The sequence below is a fragment of the Pipra filicauda genome, unplaced genomic scaffold, assembly GCF_003945595.2.
Source record: "Pipra filicauda isolate LSUMZ 115617 unplaced genomic scaffold, ASM394559v2 scaffold98_size3848907_pilon, whole genome shotgun sequence".
NCBI classification, from domain to species: domain Eukaryota; kingdom Metazoa; phylum Chordata; class Aves; order Passeriformes; family Pipridae; genus Pipra; species Pipra filicauda.
Genome location: NW_024105186.1, coordinates 1,128,124 through 1,147,163, shown reverse-complemented (window position 1 = coordinate 1,147,163; position 19,040 = coordinate 1,128,124). Strand labels below are relative to the sequence as shown.

General features: G+C 52.9%; 2 protein-coding genes across 2 annotated transcripts; both read left to right on the top strand.

Annotated features, from left to right (window-relative positions):
* Positions 1–192: 192 nt before the first annotated feature.
* On the top strand, positions 193–5,365 carry PDCD1 (programmed cell death 1). Its single transcript, XM_027751075.2, has 5 exons — positions 193–292; positions 2,253–2,591; positions 3,554–3,706; positions 4,273–4,307; positions 5,147–5,365. Exons 1-5 carry the CDS (start codon positions 220–222, stop codon positions 5,363–5,365), a joined length of 819 nt encoding a protein of 272 aa, XP_027606876.1. The 5' UTR covers positions 193–219.
* A 10,058-nt stretch (positions 5,366–15,423) lies between these two features.
* LOC114003753 (receptor-transporting protein 3-like) lies at positions 15,424–17,555 on the top strand. The gene is made up of 2 exons (XM_027751077.2): positions 15,424–15,569; positions 16,613–17,555. Exons 1-2 carry the CDS (start codon positions 15,424–15,426, stop codon positions 17,262–17,264), a joined length of 798 nt encoding a protein of 265 aa, XP_027606878.1. The 3' UTR covers positions 17,265–17,555.
* Positions 17,556–19,040: the final 1,485 nt, after the last annotated feature.

The window sequence follows — 19,040 nt, the reverse complement described above, 5'->3', positions numbered from 1 at the left end:
AGGCAGCCCGGGTTTCCCTCTGGGGGAGAGCCGGGCACGTTTCATTTCCACCCAGCCCTTGCAGGGTACGACAGAGAACAAGTTCCTGCTGCGGGGGAGGCGGCACAGAGGGAGCCGGGGCCGGCAGAGCACATACAGCACAGCACATCGCCTCTGCCTGGGCAGGGGACCCACCGCCTCGCCGCGGCTCCAGGTGCCTCGACGACGACGTGGGGCAGAATGGAGGTGGCCCTGGCTGGCCTCTGTGCTATCCTGCTCTGCTGTGGGCCCACACTGGCCTGCTGCCGCCGGGGTAGGTACTGGAGTGTGGCGTGCTCGCTGGCATGGCGTGTGTCATTTGTAGCTCTTGGAAAATGTCTAAAGTCTAGTCTAACTAACTAAGAATCTGGCATCAAGAAGGCAGAGACCCCAAAGCTTTTGGGTACGTGTGGCTGAAACAAAGGACGTGGGGATGCTTGAGGCAGAAACGGGATTAACAGATGGGGAAGGGCACACAGCCCACAGTGCTGACACCAGAGCTGTGTTGTGGCACAGTGACTGTAGTTAGTGTTTGATGGGTTTGCCGGTGCCATGTGGGGTCTGGTGTTTTCTGCTCTGGCTCTCATGGCTTCAGTCTGTGCCCTTGGGCTGCAACTCCTGTTTTGGACTTGACACTGAGGGAGCCAGGGTCCTTGCTCTGGATGAAATTTGGGGAAGAAGGAGAGGTTGAGGGGAAGGGGTGAGTCTCGGCAGAGCAAGTGAAGCCCTGGTGAAGCTGTGTTCCCCCTTTCTCCCAGTCTGACTCTTCCTTTAGTGGATTCCTGTGTTTTCTGTCCTGATGGTGGGTGCAGGGCTGGGCGTTCCTTGGAGCAGATGTTACCTCTGGTGCTGGGAAGAGGCAGGGAAACATGTAAACCCAACATCTGCTTTCAGATGTCCTCTGAACACTTCATTCATTGTTGGCACCAGCAATGACAGAAAGCAAAGCCCTGAACCTGCCAAATATTTCCTATTAAACACAAAACACTGCAAAATTAAAAAACTGCAAATTCAAAACTCTTCAAAAATTCCATCTCTTAGTGTGGGCACTGCCACAGCTCATCCTGCTGATGGGAACTGAGGCACTTCTCTCCCTCCCTCCTCCTGTTTGATCTCCTCCCTCATTTCTCAGCCCAGTTTTCCATCTGATCTTGTATCTATTCACGGAATTGTCCAGGTCCATTTGCTGGTTGATGACACTGAGGTCATGGTCCTACAGCCTCAGGCCAGAGCTGGAGGGACAGGAGGGACTTTCTGGCTCTCCCTGTAAGCTCTGGAGCTGCTATTGGTGTTGATTTCTGAAAAGAGAAGGTAAATTTTTTAATAACAGGGACTTTTCAAAACCTTGGTGGTTTGAATCACTTGGTCAGGTAACCCATGTGAAAAATGCCCCTTCCCACTTTTTATTGCTCTCAACAGAAATTAGTGCAACAACTACTGTGTTCTTCTGTGTGCCTGGCCTGTGTTCACAGCATCCCCGCTGCCCAGAGGGGTTGAACCTGCTGGCATAATGGGAAGGGAAGTGTGGTGAAGCAGCAGGCCAAGAGGCCTGTGGCTGTAGCTGACTGCCCTCTGTGCTGGGAACAGCCTGGCAAGCCCATCTGGGATCCCCAGGGTGGGGAGCACACAGTTTGGGGACAGGCAGCTGGAAAGGGATGGCATTGTAAGCTCCAGGTTGCTCTGACCTGTTAGGTGGTCTCAGGATGGAGATAGCAAATACTGTACCATGGGCAGCCCCTGCCTGCTCTGAGGTCCAAGCATGGTGCAGTGGGGAGAGCCAGAGCATCCCAGCAGGCAACCAGGCATGAGATGGGCTGTACCGGAGGGCACTGCCCTGACCCAGGACTCAGTCCCTCTGCTCACTTTCAGAGTCAGCAACAGCTGGAGGGAAGATGACTCAGACATCAAAATATAGCATAGATTTAAAAATAATACAACCCTCAACGTTTGTTTTCCCCAGTACAGGTGTTCTGTGCCAATTTTAGTTAGCTCAAAGCACAACTTGCTCTGCTGAAACCACTTCATAGTACAGTTACTAACTCTGAGGGTCCCCCTCCAGCCAGCATGCACACACTCAGGAGGGAAGAGGCATGGACTGATGTACCTCGCTGTGACCCAGAGTAATGAAGTGGACTGGGCTTGCATCCCAGGCTCCTGCACAGGGGGTATGACTGTTTCTGAGATCTATGCCTGCTGTAACCGTGTCTGCTCCTTGTTTCCTCTCTCCCAAACAGTGACTATCTTCCCATCAGTGTTAACTTTCCATGAAGGTGGCATAGCCACCTTCTCCTGCAATAAATCCATGGAGAGTGACTCTGGCTCAGAGTACAGCCTCAACTGGTACAAGGACACCAACCACAGCCAAGCCCAAAAAATAGCTGAGATCAGCCCAAACAACCCCAGGATGGAGACAGAGAAGTACCGGCTCACCAACCACACTCCTGTCTTCAAGATTGAGATCCGGAACCTCCACCAAAATGACTCAGGCTCCTACTACTGTGGACTGATCACCTTCTTTGAACCCAATAAATTCCTTTTGATGGAGAGCAACCGGTCCCAGCTGATGGTCACAGGTCAGGCTTGGGGCTGATCTGATGGGTAACACATTGTAGCTCCAGGGCTTAAGGCAGACAGTACCCTGCTGGTGGAGGATCTGACATGGGTCAGGAGAGCACAGCCCTGCCCTTTCCCCCTCCTTTGCATTCAGGGTTGAGGTCCAAGAACACAGGCTAACCTCCTTGTGAACACTGCATCTGGATGTGGTCCTGATGCAGGAGGTCTCCATCCTGCTGGGGCTGTGTCCCCAGTAATGCTGTGGGGAGAAGCAGTTCTTACCCATTGATGGAGGCTGAGACCAGTGTAGGGAACTGCCTTCATCCTTGAACAGCTCCTCTGGGGACAGGAATTGTGTTTGGGGTGATGACCAGGGCTCAGACACCTTGAACAGCCAGTGTCGGTGTAGATACTGACATTGCAAAATCATGCTCTGTGAGGGTCTGATAGTCCCATGGTGTGTGAGACTGAGATCTTGCAGCAGTCTCTGCCATATCCTTGCTTGACAGCAGAGGAGCTTTGTGGGGCTCAAGCTGACCTTTTATAAAAAAGAAAAACTCTGCAAAAGTCACTGTCTTCCACAACATCTCTTCCCAATGCGAGCTGATGCTGTGCTGACCCCAGGATGTGGACATGGCAGGGAGGCCTGGGGAAACTGTGTCCTCCATGGGGCTCTGCTGAGCATAGTCATGCCACAGGACTGCCTGCAGGTGCAGAATGGAGCCCTGGCCCTCTGCACCCCAACTCTCAGAGGTGTGGGATCATCTTCACCACCTACAATGGGAAGGAATGGGACACATCCAAAACATCTCCCATGTCAGCCCAAAATCAGGGCCCCTGGAGGGATGGTGGGGCTGTGGCAGCCTGTCTGGGACTGAACCTGTTCTGAGGACAGCCCCCATGTTCCTCTGTTGCCTTTCACAAAAGAACTATAGAGACCATTTTCCACTCTTGACCTGCTGTTTTTGAATGGCTATTGCAGCAGCCCCTGAGATGAATCCCACTGAGGAGCCAGAGATAGAGGAAGGCAACCCCTCAGACCACATCAAGGCCATGCTCCTGGGCATCCTGCTTCTGGCCGGGGTGATTCTGCTGCTGATCTTTGGCTACCTCACCATCACATACAGGAGAGGAGGTACGATCCCCCTGGGGGCCATGCAAACCCAGCCCGGGACTAGGGATCAGCCAGATGTCTGCAGCTGCTTGGGGTGCATGGGCTGGTTCAACGTGCTAAACTCTGCTGTGACATATCCTTATGGGACAGATATCTCCATGCCTGGGGGAGATGGGGGCTTTGAGCCCTGCTTGCCCATTGTAGAGCCCCCAGACCACATGCAGTGGATCTACACCACTCCTTGGTGTGGTGCCTTAATGCTGCACATGAAGCCCTCCCATGCCCCTTGCCCAGGCACCTTTGGAGCATCTCATTATCACCCTGCTGCAGCACAGGGCATCACCTCAGCCACTCTGCAGGCACCCCAGGGGCTCTCACAGGGGGCTCCCCTGCATTCCATTAATTCAAATTAAACTCTAGACTGTGGGCTGGTGTCTCACTTGTCCTTGTAATGCTCAGGGTGTTAGATCATGAGTAGAGAAAGAGTGTGGTGAAATGAGTCCAGCGCTCTCTAAGGCAGGGGAGCTGGGTCAGCTCATGCTGTTGTGGTAAACAAGTCTCTTCTAACCAAGTGTGTTACTTTGCAGATGTGCAGAAACCATCAAGTGAAAACATGCCAGCGGTGAGTTTTCCGCCTCTGTCTCCCTGCCGTGCTGCAGGGGAGCATTGTGGCATTGCTGGGGTGAGCAGGGTGGAGCGCATCCCTTTATCAGCCCTTCACAACCATCTTACTTCTGCTGTCTTCTCTGCTGCTGCTTGATCTTTTCTGCACAGCTACAACTGTTTTTCTGCACCTGCAGCAGAACAGTCCCATCACAAAATCAAAAAAAACGCCCCAGAGAGGATGGGACTCTCTAGTCCAACCCTTTATCAAAGCAGGGCTATCTTTGACAGTGGATTGCATTGCTGTAAAAAATGGGAGAATGTTTCCCCCCCAATATATTAAGCTAAAATTTATTTTGCTACATTTGGTGCCTGGTTTCTTCTCCCTTTTGCCAAGCACCTCCAGGAGGGATCTGTCTCCATCTTCCCTCCTACCCCATTAATTTGGTAGCTGAAGGCAAGGAGTAGGTTCCCCTGCTCTCTCTCTTCTCTGGGCTGAGCAAACCCAGCCCCAGGCTCTTTTTGTGCACACTGTGCCATCTTCAAGCCCAATGGAGAGGTAGGAAAAAGGCTTCTAGCACATCCCTGCCTTCCACTGCAGGACAGGGAGAGAACTCAGCCTGCCTGCAGAGGCAGAGAACTGAGACACACATGGCTTTGCAGTGAACTGAAGGCTCAAGATCTGGTTCCTCTGGGCACATGCTATCCCAGGTCTGTGCATCTTTCTGCTTTGTATCTCTCTCACCCTCCTGGGATACCTCAAACCTGATTCTGGCACTTGCTGTAAAAAAGGGGGCTTGTGCTGGTGATGGCAGGTACCTCTGGATGTTGAATCACCACAATGGGATTTCCTTGCAGAAGGAAGAGAAGCCCCCTGTGGTGTCCGTATCCACTGTGGACTATGGTGTGCTGGAGTTTCAGAGGGATCAGTGCACCCAGGTGCCCCCCAAGACCCAGCCAGCTGACCAGACAGAATATGCCACTATCATCTTCCCAGAGGAGAAACCCGTCACGCCGGAGCGGGGCAAGAAACGTCAGGATGAGAGGACTCGACATCTGTGCTCACAGCCCTGCTGAGGATCAGGGTCCCTCCTCACCAGGGTGTGGGCATGAACATGCTGCCCCGGTCCCTTGCTCCCACTGCAGTTTGCAGTTGGGAAAAATCCAGCATACCAGGACTGAAACAACAGAGACACTGCTGCTGGAGTTGATATCAGACAGTCCTGGCCATGGTGTTATCGTGGCCATGGGGTGGGTACCACAGGATAAGGAAAGTCCCTGCTGGGCTCCATGTGCTGCCTCTTCACTCAAGGCAGGGAGGATGGGCTGGGACAAAGCAGTGACATCAACAGGTCTATCCCAAAGGCGATTTACGTCATGCCTCAGTTTTCTACCTCTACCCAGGGCTCTGTGGAGTGGCCCTGCTGCTTCCCTTCCCCAGGTCTGACCCAACTAGGAAAGCACGACTGTTGGAGGAAATGCTGGAGGCCAGAGCTGGAGTGGTTCCTGTGAGATGCTGCTCATGGAAACCCAGGGCTGAGGGCTTCTGTTTGCTCAGAGCAGAGGCTGTGTAGTGGTTTGAACCTTGTCTTCCCCAGAAGCTAAGAGAAGTGGTAGACCCCAAGGGGTGGAAACCCCTGGAAGTTTTGAAGTTCTGCCCAATGGGCGCTCCTGCAGAAGTGTAAACATACCACAACCAGACCGGAAAAGAAGAGTTGTAGTTTGGTTGTTGTGGAGGAGGTGGCCATGTTGTAGAGCCACGAGGTAGGGGCTCTGAGCCCCTTGGGGCCTCTGGCCCCCTCCCAGCCCCTGGCTGGGGGGCTGCAGGGACCTGGAACAGCATAAAGCTGGGCTAGGTGCCTGTAGTTATGCCAGGAGATGTTTTCTCCACGGGTGCAGAGCAGCAGCCGGGACTGACCAGAGAAACGGTGGCAGAGAGCCAGAGATAAGGACCTGAACTGGAGGAGCAGCAGAAGCAACATGCAGCACCAGAGGAGACTCCTGGAAGGAGAGCCGAGGAAAGGAGAGCCAGCAGCCTGAGAGCTACAGAGTTCTTGGGGGTAAGACCGTACCACACTCCCCCAAAACTCCCTTGAGACCCCTCTTGGAGAAGAGGGACATGGACTCCTATTTTAGAGAGCAGTTTTGGACATGCAGCACCGGAGAGAGAGAGAAGCTGAGAAGCTCAGAGCGTCCCGGAGCTGGACCGGGACGGCCAGATGGAATGCAGGGGGAGTTGACCTTGGCTCTCCCCCCTTGCACTGCTGCCACGGTGGCAGCCTGAGAGACAGGGCACAGAGGCCCTGCAAGAGATACCAGACCGTCACGAAGACTCCCCTGTGTCTTCGTGATATGACGTGGTGAAACGACCTTGTCTGGGGTTACGAAGCCCACAGAAGACCCCTCGGTTGTGAGGCGATGGGGCCGGGGGAGAGGCTTGGATACCTCCCTCATGGAGTGCTGGCAGAAAGCCAGCTATCAGCTGCTGCATGCGTGAGATGAGGAGAAACCTGCTGCATTAGAAGATCCTGCTGCTTAAGGACTGGAAGGGATCTGTCCTTCTTTCCCTCCTGGACTTTTATTTGGAGGGAAGAAGAGATCTGATCCATTGTAAATACTATATGTCATGGTAGAGATAGTTTGTGATCATGTGTATAATGTGATATGGTATTTATTTGTACAGTCATTGTAATATATTCCCTTTTCCCCACTTTGAGTCTGGTGTGTTTTGTCTGGAAAAACCCATCTCACATTAGGTTGAGATGTGGGAGGGGGAATGGAGCTAGGGAATTGGATTTTGGGACTATCTCAAACCATGACAGGCTGCCTTGTGTTCTGCTATTTAAAGAAACCCCTGGGAAGTGGGCAGTTTTCCTTCTTTCTCCAGGCACTTTCCTTCTCTCCAAGAGGGGAGATCTACCCCTATGTCCTTCTGACCACAGGTGGGAGTCGAATCTGGCCATGGGGGTGAATAAAGGATTTTGCGTGCGGGGTGTTTGTTCACTTGTCGTGGCAAGTGCGTGGGCAGGCAAATAACGGCTCTTGCGGTGCAGGCAAGTGCAGTGCAGTGCTGGGAGGTGGTGGCATCTGTTGTGGTTCCTGGGTCTCTCTGTGAGGTATGCAAGCTGCTCTTCCACAAAGCTGCTCTTAATAATTTAAGAGGCTGATGCTCTTTTTCCTCCTGCCCCTGTCTGAGCTGGTCACTCAGGTGCAGCTGCAAACCCAGACACCCCCATTACCAGACTGACCCCGGGGCACTCACTCAGCCCGTGGGGATGTGCATGCTTGCTGTGCCAAGGGTCTGGCTGCCATCAGCCAGGGCACAGCTCACAGCATGGTGCTCAGTGTAGCTTTCTGGCTCCGAACTTCCACTTTCCCTCTTGAAAGAGGTGCCAAGGCTGTGGTGCCTGCCAGAAACCAGAGCGGAAAGAAATGACAGCTGCTCAAGAAGGGAGAAACCCCAGTAAGGAGTGGCTTTGAAGGCAGCAGAGACCTACTAGGAGACTGTGAAAACCAGTGAAAACAGAGAAGAATCACTTGCATCTCACACTTCAGCAGCACCGTTAGCAGGTTTCTTCTTCACTTACTTCCAGTAAGCCTTGTGGGACCCAGCCTGGGTGCTGGGGGAAGGGGTGAGGCAAGCCAGGCATCACATCTTGTCCTCTGTGGGGACTGGAAAGTCCACGAGAAACTTCCAGAGGGGACCAGATGGAATAAACATCCATTTGGGTTGTCTTTCAGCTTCCTTCAGGGTGGGAGAGTGGATATGGTGGCCTTCCTTTGTCCCTGGTGCTGCTGAAGGCTTCCAGTAGCCTCCATGGGCAGTGCTGTAACTCCCAAGACATTGACTCAGGCCAATGCGTGGTTCAGCCCATCAGGACGTTTTGCCAGCAGCAGCCCTGCTCCTTTGCCCCAGCGGCTCTGTCAGAGATCTGCTGTGGCCGGCAGGGCCCGGAAAACCAAGGCAGGAGGCAGCCACAGTGGGCGAGAAGCGGGAGCTCAGTCAGCAGTTTTGGTTTTGGCTTTCCTGTCAGACACAACACCGGTGAGAGGGTAGGCCAGTGGGCCCTGCTTCATATTTTCCAATCTGCCTCTCAGGCAGCAGAGGTGCCGGATCTTGAGCCCTTCCCGCACCCCCTGGCGGCAGCTATGACTCCTCCAGGAGCAGTTGGGGCTGAGTCCCTTCCTCTCTTGGTGGATTGTGGTCTGCAGCTGCCTGGAGGCTCTCAAGCTCTCTGGTGGGGTTGAAGGTGTAGCAAAAGCATCTCCCTCTGACCTTTGGGATGGGAGAATATCCAGCCTGTGTCAGTGCCTGGGCCCCTCCAATCCCCATCAGCCTTGCTGCAATCCTGCCCCTTGCAGGGAGAAAGGCTGGGCTCTGGGGATGTTTGGGGTGGGGATGCTCCAGGTTGCCAGACACCATCTCCCATCCCTGTTTGGAGCACGGGGTGCCCAGCACTGGCAGAGACATAAGCTATACTCCCCTGCACTGGGCACGGCACTGACTGTGCTAGCCAGAGCAGGAATAGGGTTGTGATGAGCTCCAGGTGGGATGCAGGTTTCAAGCCCCCAACTGGGCATCTCTAAACCAAGCAGTGCCTTCAGATGGGTGTCAGGCTCCACACCCCAGCATCCTGGGAATGGGGAGTTGAGTGTGTTTGTGTGCAGGAGCTGTTCTTTTGTCTTTCTGTGCAAGCCAGGAGAGCCGACGTGCAGTTTTGACTCTCCCTCCAGCCTGGTGATGGTAGTTTGGTCTTCCCGGAGTCACTGTGCAGGATCTGGAAGAAGCTGTTTTACCTCCTGTCCTGAGAAGTTCCCAGTTCTGGCTTTCCCGACTCCACCATCCTACATCCCTCCTATCATCCTATCATCCCTCCCATACCTCCCTATCACAGCCCTCCTGGTTTTGCCCACCGCTGCACCCATATCAGTCGGCTGCCGGCTATTTGCACTAACTGGCAGGTTTATGCCCCTTTTTTCCACTCCAAATTAAGGAAAGACTCAAGTAAACTCATTTCCACCTAGGATGCAAAGGTTTGTGTCAGTTTTTTTGAGGGGGCTGAGTTGACACTGTCAAGTCCTTTGGCTTTCCCTGCCCACATCAAGAAGAGACTGGACTGTGATGGGCCTGGTGTGGTTTTGGGGACATCCTTTCTGCCGCAGCTGTTTTATTGGCTCTGAAGGGCTGTGGGTGGCAGGGTTTCAGTAGTCATTGCTTTAGGCTGTGAAGGGGAGGTTTGCTGAAGAGTGTTTAGGCAGACCTGACCACCTGGCTCTGGATTTTGACCTTGTTCCCTGCAGCGTCACAGCCACTGGGACTAAGCCCTTCACCTTAGAGTCACTGGCCACCGACAGAGTAAGAACAGGGCTCAAGACTGGTCCTCCATCCCATTTTGAGTAAATGGTGGCTTACATCAGTGCAAGAGGGAAAAGAACAAGGCCCTGAAAAATTAAATAGCACCTGGACCTGACTCTGTGTTCTCAGATGTGTCATCACTGGGAATAACCCCTGCAATGCCAGAGGAGATAGGGTGTAGCTTTGGGTCTGCCCACCTCATTCCCCTTGGCATAGTGATGTAAGCTATGGAGAATGCTCCCAACAACTTCCTCCCCGTTGCACAAAGCTCACAAGTGCACAGCAGCCAAACCGGGGTTGGGGGGTGAAGGGGGTGCATGTCCAGTTTTTTCCACTCTCTATCTCCCCAGAGCAAGCATCCCCAGCCTGGCCATGCACACTCATGTGCAAGCACACACGAATGCTCGTGAACACACAGACGTGCAAGCAATTCCCCATGCAAATTTGTGTGTACACCCCCAGATTTGCACAGTTATTCTTACCAAATACACCCACCACCCTGCAGACACGTATCCCCCCAGCCCCTCCATCCATGTGCCAGGGCTTCTCCCATACTGGGACCTGGGTGGAACCAGGGGGGTGGCTGTGGGTGCTGAAGCTGCTGCATTTCCTGCACACTCTGGTCTGGCAGTTACAGCAACCGCTTCTGACCGCAGACACCCGGCACTCCCCCGAGGAGTGGCTGTCACTGATGTCAGTGTCAAAATGCTTTGTCAGCTCCCTGAGACCACACATCAGCTGTGACCTCTGGAGAACCTCATCCCTGGTCCCACCCTGGGGTCTTGGTAATGGAGAGTGGCCAGACCCCTCTGTGATACCTGAGACTGATCCCTGTCAGCTTGGATGTGTGACTTCTCATGCCTGAGCTATACCTAGGCAAACAAAACCCTCTACACGATGCTTGGGAGCCAGCCTAGCTCCTTATATACCCCAGCCTTGATTAAAGATGGTTGGGAACAACATGTGAACAAGCACCCTTTAAAAAAACCTGTTTCCCTTAAAGAAACCTGAACTTATAAACCATATATTGAGAAAACTGGGCAGGCAGATAAAGATGGAGAGACACTTGGAGCAGTGTCTTTGAGGAGAGCTGTGCCATGGAGCAGAAAAGTGCTGTTCCTGAAAAACAGGGCATTGCAGATGCTGGGTGGGGGGGAAGGGTTGGTCAGGACATAGAATAGTAAGGTCATTTTCAGATGAGCACTGTCCTGATCACTGGGAGGTCTTGAAGATGTGTTTTGGTTTGGAAGAGGTTAGGCTGGAGGTGCTGCAGCGGGTATGTGGGTTATTTGGGTTAATGAGGTGGTCTGTGCATGGCACTGGTCTGTGTGGCATTGTGGTATGGAAGCACTGCCATGGCCTTGACTTGCTGGGAAAGCAGATGTCAGTTCTGGAAGAGACAGGCTGGGGTGAGCTAGTGGGTGGTGTCTCTGGTCATGGGAGGGATGGGCTGTTGGGCAGGCTGCCTGGGTCCCTAACCATGGCCAGCTTGCACAGCCCTGGTGTGTCCTGAGGGGTCCAGGCCGCAGCATGTCTGTCCTGTCCCATCAAAAGCCTTGCCCTGCCTGTCACCAACCTGCTGTAGCCTTGTAGAATGTCTGTGTTTCCTTCCGCCGCCCTCATTTTGCTTTCTCTAGTTTTGCTTTGAGTCGTCTCCAGTTTCTTCTCTCTCTTCTTCCCTTTGCTGGGATGTGATACTCAAGGAGGGTGGTGGCAGACCAGATCCTGGCACATGGGGGCTCAGAGGGCTAGGCAGGAACCCTGTGCCTGCCCACTCCACTGCCCCAAGACCAAACCTACTGTCCATGGAACTGGGGCAGAGCCTTGTTGGAGGGTGCTGAGCTCTCTCCTTACGACTGGAGGGACCACCACAAGGCTCACCTGAAAGTCAGGTATCCCAAATCCATGTGGACTGATACCTGCCCACATCTTCACATCCACCTGCTCCATTAAATCTCTCCCCATCGCTCAGCATACCGCTCCATCCCATAAGTCCAGGGTGATGGGGCAATGTGCCCTCTCTAAAATCTGCCTTGGGCGTACCCCCATTTCCAGAGGACCTGATACTCCTTGCCTCAAATCCACCCTGAGATAGGTGCCACCTGAGATAGGTGCCACCCTGAACCATCTCCAAGGGCTTGAATGTGGAGGCAATCGAGCCTGGAAGGGAACCTGCAGCTATTGCTTGTCCCTAGAGGTGATGGGTTTCACCATAACAGGGTGACAACCATTCAACGTCAGCAGTGGCAAGGTCGGAGGGGGACTGAGGCATAGAGAGCTGGCATGGAGCTGTGTCCCAGGAGGATATGGATGCCCAATTTACCATCTGCTTCAAGGAGGGGAAAAAGAGGATCTGTGAAACTCTATATGAGTCGGCCTGCCTTGGTACCCAGAAAAACTCCGGAACAATTAGTAAGGCCACCAAGCAGTAACACTGACAGGGCAGTGCTGCGGCTGAGATCACACATTTAGCAGGAACATGTGTCAAACCAACCTCATTTTCTCTTCACTAGGGCGACAGGCTGGGTATCGCAGGGAAAGCGGGAGTGATGCTATCTTTGTGCTGCCTTATGTGACATTCTCATAAGCAAATTGGGGAAATGGGAAATTCTGCCACTGTGGGTGAATGGCTTCCCAAGAAGCCATATCCCATGAATGGTTATCAATGGCTCATGAGAGCAGACACATCAAACTAGTTTTCTGTGGAAGCGTGGCTCACATGAAGGCAAGATGCTATTGAGGGAGGGTGTAGGGCCTATTTGAATGGAGGGTTAGAAAACAAATTCACCCTGATGACCTGGAGAAAATGTCCTGAAAGAATGACTGGTGGAAAAGAATTGTGTGTGTTCAGTGCAGGAAAATATGATGGAAGTCTTCAGAGTGGGAAAAAGCCCCGATATGAAGCAAGCAGTTTAGGGTTCTGCCCTGTTGCTCAGATGTCAGTCCATCTGTCCTGCAAACCTTGCCATGCCCCTGAACACAACATCCCCACTGCTGAGGGGATGTTCCTCTCTGCAGTCCTGCCTGGTTACCGGGGTTGAATGTCCCTTTCTGCCCCTCCTAGGAACTGCTGGCAAGATGGAGCCACCTGTGTACGGGATGACCCATCCCAAAAGAAGGAATGCATATCACAACAAGGATAGGGTGCACATGGGCCAATGAGAATCTTCATGGGCCTGGGCTGGAGGCCTGGAGGACAGGGAGGCTGACACACACTGAGAGATGAAGAGGAGGAAAAAGAACTTTGGGAAACTTTCCCGCTTCCGCAGGGGCTGCTCACCCAGGGGTGGGAGCTGAAGTAAAAAATCATTTCAAGCTGTGTGAAAGCAGCAGGGAAATTACCACACAGGCTGCACCTTGTGTACTTCTTTCACATATCCCATGGAGGACCCATGACCAGCATGCCGGGATGGAGAGGATTGTCAGGGTCTGTCTCCAGCAAGGGCTGCCAGCCCAGTGGGGTCATTCTGTGTCCAGGACAGGGCTCATCCCCGCTTTCTGTTAAGGTTGAGCTGCTCCCTGTGGCAGCAGCTTTGGTTTCCAAGCAGGTGCTGGTAAGCAGCAAGGCGCTTGGGCAGAGCCAGGACGTGTGTGTGAAACAGAACAGGACGTCAAAGCAGTTTCAGCTCTGGGGGTGGTTCCGGGAAAGTCCCTTTAGTAAAAGCAAGTCAAAATCTTTAATAGAGGGACCAGCACCCAGCTCTGTCTCAGAGATGACTGTGAGGGCTCGGCGCATTGTGAGTTGTGATTTGAGTTGTGTTGCCATGATGTAACAGGGGACTGGTTTCCATCACAGCTGGGTTTTGGAGACAGGGACCCGTCCCTGTGCGAGGAGTGCCACTGGATCCCCACTGAACACTGTGTCTGAGGGGCAGTATTTTGGCCCCTGGAGTGGGAAGCATGGGGAGTGGTGCCTGTCCCATCGGGAGAACCCCTCTGCCCTGTGGCAGCAGTCCTGGGGAGGAAGAGCTGGGCTGAAAGCACAGACCCTCCAGACGAAGCGATCAGTGTGTTTGGGGTAGAACACAGGCAGATCTGCCTGCATTTTTCTTGCATTCAAACCCCCACAGAGTAAATCTTGGACAATAACACAGAGAAGTCCAAGGGGGCAGGCAGATGCTGCAGAGTGAGGGCCCCATTCTGGTACCCTGCTGCTGCTGGGTCACCATGTCATACTAGGCCATGGTGCCCACTGTAAGGCAAGCCTTGATGCTGCTTAGCTCCCACTTTCTGCACCACAAGATTTGCAGCCCTGGAGACCCCTCTGTGACAGGATGCATGAAGGAGTCTTCTGTAGTGAACCTGTAGAAATGAGATCCACTGGGAAAGGAGTGAGAAGAGGCCAAGGAGATCTGCTACTTCCTCCCTTCCTCTTATGTACCAGCGCTGAGCCAGGGATGTTCCCTGGTCCCTACCTGTGAGCACTGGAAAGGCTGGTGGGATGACCAACCTTCACTGGTGACCTTCACCATGACTTCACTGTCCTGCTTGTAGTTCACTGCCTTAGCTGAAGCAGGACCCCATGTACCCATAGTAGGGCTCTTGGGTAGGGGGTGACTCAGGTCCCATCCACAGGTTAGGGCTTTCTACTCCTTCATAAGGATCCTGAAGACCTTGGCCCCTCTGCATCCAAGAACGCTCTTTCCTTCCTCCTAATCCTGCTTCAGATGATAGCATCAAGGGGTAATTAAGAGTGGAAGGACCTCAAAACAGGAAAGAACCTCAAAGCTGAAGATATGGTCTGCCCTGGGACCTTGTTATGTCCCTCTGCTCTCACAGGATTGGCAGCACACATTGTGAAGGTGTTGGAGGGCTCTTGGTACAAATGACTTGTAGGCTTTTCCCTTCCAGCAGCAAAGATCAGAGGCTCCCTGCCAACCTGTCATTGCTGGGACTTACCTACATTGACTGCCCGAAGCTGGACTTGCCTTATCAAGCAGCAGATCTTTCTCTAAATCAAAACCAATTATAATTTGACATCTTATCTAACCTGCTCCCTGTCCTGCATTGCTCTCCATGGCATTTCCTGGGGGACCTTTGCACCTGGTGAGGGGTGAGCTGGGAGACAGGGCTGCAAGCAGCCCCAGCTCTCCTGTTCATACCTTCCCTAGGTGCTCTCAGCTCAGAGCACACCTCACCTCTTTTGGTTTTACGTGCTGTGCTGTCCTCCCCAACTTTCCACTCTGCAGTTTCATGTCAGGCCTTTTTCTGCTTAAGTTGGCTGAAAGTTGGTAAAAATAGACCATGGTTGATGGCAGCTATTGAGAGAGATAAGGTTACCTGGAGCTTTATCGGCTGCTGAGTCCTGTGTGGGTTTCACTTCCATTATTCCTAAGCTGGGCGCAACCTCTGTCAGTTCACCCCACTGCCACAAAGGTGATGGGCATGGGCAGCCTGGCAGGGGGTTTTGTTTCCAATCTCTCTGCCTATGGACAGAGCAGCATCATGACAGCATGGCTCTGCAGCATCATGACAGCATGGCTCTGCAGGGTCAGGGGTTCATGTGTGGATCTTGATGAAACCCACCTGTCCTTGCTTTAGGAGACATTTTACCTGGCCAGGACCTGGTGCAACGTCAGCAGGGACTGTTGACCCAGAGATCAGGAGGGGGCGGTGCTGCTCACATGGGAGCAAAGGTTCCCCTCTTCAAGTACAAAGACATCGTACAAAGAGGAAAAGCTTGGGAAAAAGACAGTTTCACATGTGTATTAGCCCTCAGAAGCCACAAGCTTGACCTGCAAGCACGGTCACTGCCACTTCCACAGCTCCAGGTGGAACCATGATGAGCTGGCAGGACATTTTCAAAGAGAAGCTTGCAGAAATGCACGTAACAGAGCAGTGGACGCTTCAGGAGGATGACACCCTGAAGGCGAAGGCCCTCAGTCCTCACTGGAAGGAGTTTGTGCAGCGCCGTGCTCTTGGGAGGTAGGGGACTGCTGACTCGGTCCCCATCGGAGCGGGAAAAGGGTTGATGGGTTACCATGTGGATCTTTTCCTTTTTCAAAATTTGCTTGTTGGAAACAGGTTTTGACACAAAAGGGGCAGTTTGGAGGTGGGTGAGGCTGGAAGGGGATTTCCCATTTTTGTTCAAAGCTTAGTAGGTTATTGCCAAACTGGAAAACATGATAATTAGAGGGGAGAAGAGTGCAGCAGCCTCCACAGGGCTGAAGGGCAGCTGGTATTTGGCCAGAATTTCTCCATGTTGGTGTCAAGATGCAAGAGCTCCTCCAGTTAGCAGGGGTAGTTACACCGCACTAGAACCAAATCGTCTGGGTTTGGACACAGAGGATGAGGACAGTGAGAGCCACCGTCTGCCGGGACCTGGGGTGATGCCTCAGCAGCCCCTGCACCTGCACCAGGCTGTGAGGTCTCGCAGCAGAGAGAGGCTGTGGCTCTGCATTGCTGATGAGAAGCCCCATCCCAAACATTTCCACCCTGGGCATTGATCAGACACCCTGCTGAGGTGGCAGCAAACGGAGACCTTTGTTTCCAGCCCAGACTGTGCAAGATGAAGAGCTGCGGGTTGCACATTTTTAGACTCCTCAAGATCCTCACCTGTGCAGCAGCCTCCACCCACACCTTCCTTCTATTTTACTTCTTTTTTTTTTTGTCTTACCCAGTCCTGGGCTTGATGTTGGCTTTCTGCTGAGCTGTAATGAGCTGGCATGGGTGAGGGGCTGGGGTCCCAAACAGAGGCCTGATGTTTCCCACCCCAAGGACCCCTGCTCTTGGCGGTGGGGGAAGGATCCCAGCAGACAGCCTGGTTGCTAAGATCTTTAATGCTGGGACCAGCCCTAGCTCACATTTGTAGTGAACTCCTCAGCCTGGCATCATGCTGGTAGGGGGATGACAGTTCAGTGTAAAGCTTGCAGGAGCCATGGCTTCCCTGGTCCCTACTGGCTGAGCAGGAAGCCTCTGGCTCAATATGGGGAGCCTGTGATGAGTTGGTCTCATCTGTGCCCTCTCAGGTTTCAGTGCTCCCAGTGCTGTCATAAATGGACATCGGCCAAAGTGCTCATCCTGTTCCACATGCGCCAGTGCCCAGGCTGGGGCATAATACAGATGCGAGTCTTTCGCCAGGAATGCAGGCGCTGCCCCAACCCCCAGCTGGAGTATCCTGAGTTCAGCCTGGAGACTGTGGAGAGGATTCTGCACAATCTGGTGGTAAAGATCCTCCAGTATTTCTACAATAAGCCTGTCCAGTCCTCCGACCTCCTGGAAGTGGTGGTGGATATACCAGTGACGGGGCCGCACGACAGTGCCCGCTGCGAGGCCTGCAGGCTCGGCATTTGCAACAAGTCACGGCAGGCCCCGGCACTGGATACCTGGAAGGCCTGGAAGGCCTTGAGGGATGCCTGGAAGGCCTTGACAGATGCAGACAAGGACAGGACCCAGCACACCAAGTCCAGCCCAGCCCCGGAATGTGTTGACAGGGAGTGCTTGTTAGATGCAGATGGGTCCCTGAAACGCCAGGGCTCAGGGCCCCACAGAGCCTCGACCCACTGCCCCTCACCCTGCAGTAGCAACTTCCCCTGGAAACGCTGCTGCTGCATTGGCAGCTCTTTGCTCTTTGTTTTGGCAATGATCATCTTCTTTGTGGTTTATTTCACCAGGATGTAGTGGGACCTGGGGATTGCAAAGAACAGCTGAGGTGATGGCTCGAGGAGGTGATGGAACGCCTGGAAAACTGGCTTATGGCTCAGCTAGGCTCTCCTGGCATGGGAGGCTCTCCTGGTGGCATGGGAACACATCAGGATGCCTCAGCCAGGCACCTTGTCCCAAAGCCTTCGGAAAGCTGGTGGGTGTGATGCTTTCTTAGGGAATATGTTCCGTATGTGGATAACTCTCAGCTACCCCATGCAAAGGATGAGGTTTATTACTTGCAAGAATAAAACAAGCCCTTTATCCTCAGCCTAAAGATGCATTTGTGCTTTTTAATTTCTCTAAAGCCTTTTCTAAGTGTGTGTGAGCAGCTTGGAGAGAAGCTGGTGCTGCCTTTATCTACTATCTGAGCTCAGCTTCCAGGGAGGCACATCCTTAGTCTCCCCTGCCTTTGGCCTTGATGGAACTGGGTCAACAAAGCAGCTGAGAGGCACCTAGAGATGTAGGTTTGCAGCAGAGTCACGAGGACCTGGTGCCCATAGATGGTGGCACTGCCTCCTATGAGCTGTGTACCTTATGTCCTGGCCCTGTGCACCAGCAGATGTCCCTTGTGTCACCAGGGGCCCAGAAATTGCTTTCTCCTTCAGAAACATCTGGGTGCTGAGCTTTCACGAAGGGACTCTTTTTCAGGCAATATACTGATAGGACGAGGGGTAATGATTTTAAAGTGAAAGAGAGTAGATTTAGATTAGATATCAGGAAGAAATTCTTTACTGCGAGGGTGGTGAGCACTGGAAGAGATTGCCCAAGGAAGGTGTGGATGTCCCATCCCTGGAAATATTCAAGGCTGGATAAGATAAAGCTTTGAGCAACCTGGTCTAGTGGAAGGTGTCCCTGCCCAGGAACGAGGTGATCTTTACAGTCCCTTCTGACTCAAACCATTCTAGAATTTTATGACTAGGGCTCTGAAAAAGCAGATACAACCCCCTGCCAGGCTGGGGACCCTGTAGTGGAGTAGTGGAGGCAAAGGGTGCCCAAAGTGGGCAAGAATAAGAAGGCTGTGACAGCAAGTCCAAAGTCTCTGCCTAATTGGGTCAATTATGGGGAAATTGCACTTACTGGACTACAGGGTTTGGGCAAAGGGGAAGATGCTGACTCTTGTCTACCGCTACTTTGCTCTGCAGGGCTCTAGGGATCTGGTGGGCATCATAAAGTTGAGAGAAAACCTGTTGTCCCCCTGCAGTCAGACACCCCTCAGACTCACCATTCCTGTGGGGGAGCTCCTGGGCTCCTGCAGAACTTACCCGTGGGGACAGCATATCCTCTGGCCGTGACTTTGGCCCAGAAAAATGAGGCGAAGTTGGTCTGTAAGTGCTTGTGTCCTCATTTCAGCCGGGGTAGAGATAGTTTTCTTTTTAGTAGCTGTTGCAATGTTGTACTTTGGATTTAATATGGGAATAATAATGGTGATAACACACTGATATTTTGGTTGTTTCAAGTAGTGCTTACTCTAAGTTAAGGACTTTTCAGTTTCCCATCCTCTGCCAGCAAGCAGTTCACAAAGAGCTGGGAGGGAGCATGGTCAGCTGGCTCAAACTGGCCAAAGGGATATTCCATACCACAGAATGTCCTGCTCAGTGAATAAACGGAGGAGGAGTTGGCCAGGAGGGGTCAATTACTCCTGGGGGACGGACTGGGCATTGGTCAGCGGGTGGAGAGCAACTGTGGTGTGCATTACTTATCTTTATTGAGTTTTACGTCTCTTTATTATCTCTCTGTTCATGACTATTATTG

Bases quoted from the DNA above. Each gene is read 5' to 3' on its own strand.
- LOC114003753 (XM_027751077.2), top strand. From the start codon at position 15,424: ATGATGAGCTGGCAGGACATTTTCAAAGAGAAGCTTGCAGAAATGCAC. The intron at 15,570-16,612 runs GTAGGGGACTGC...GTGCCCTCTCAG, and splicing joins CAGCGCCGTGCTCTTGGGAG to GTTTCAGTGCTCCCAGTGCT.
- PDCD1 (XM_027751075.2), top strand. From the start codon at position 220: ATGGAGGTGGCCCTGGCTGGCCTCTGTGCTATCCTGCTCTGCTGTGGG. The intron at 293-2,252 runs GTAGGTACTGGA...TCTCCCAAACAG, and splicing joins ACTGGCCTGCTGCCGCCGGG to TGACTATCTTCCCATCAGTG. The intron at 2,592-3,553 runs GTCAGGCTTGGG...TGGCTATTGCAG, and splicing joins GTCCCAGCTGATGGTCACAG to CAGCCCCTGAGATGAATCCC.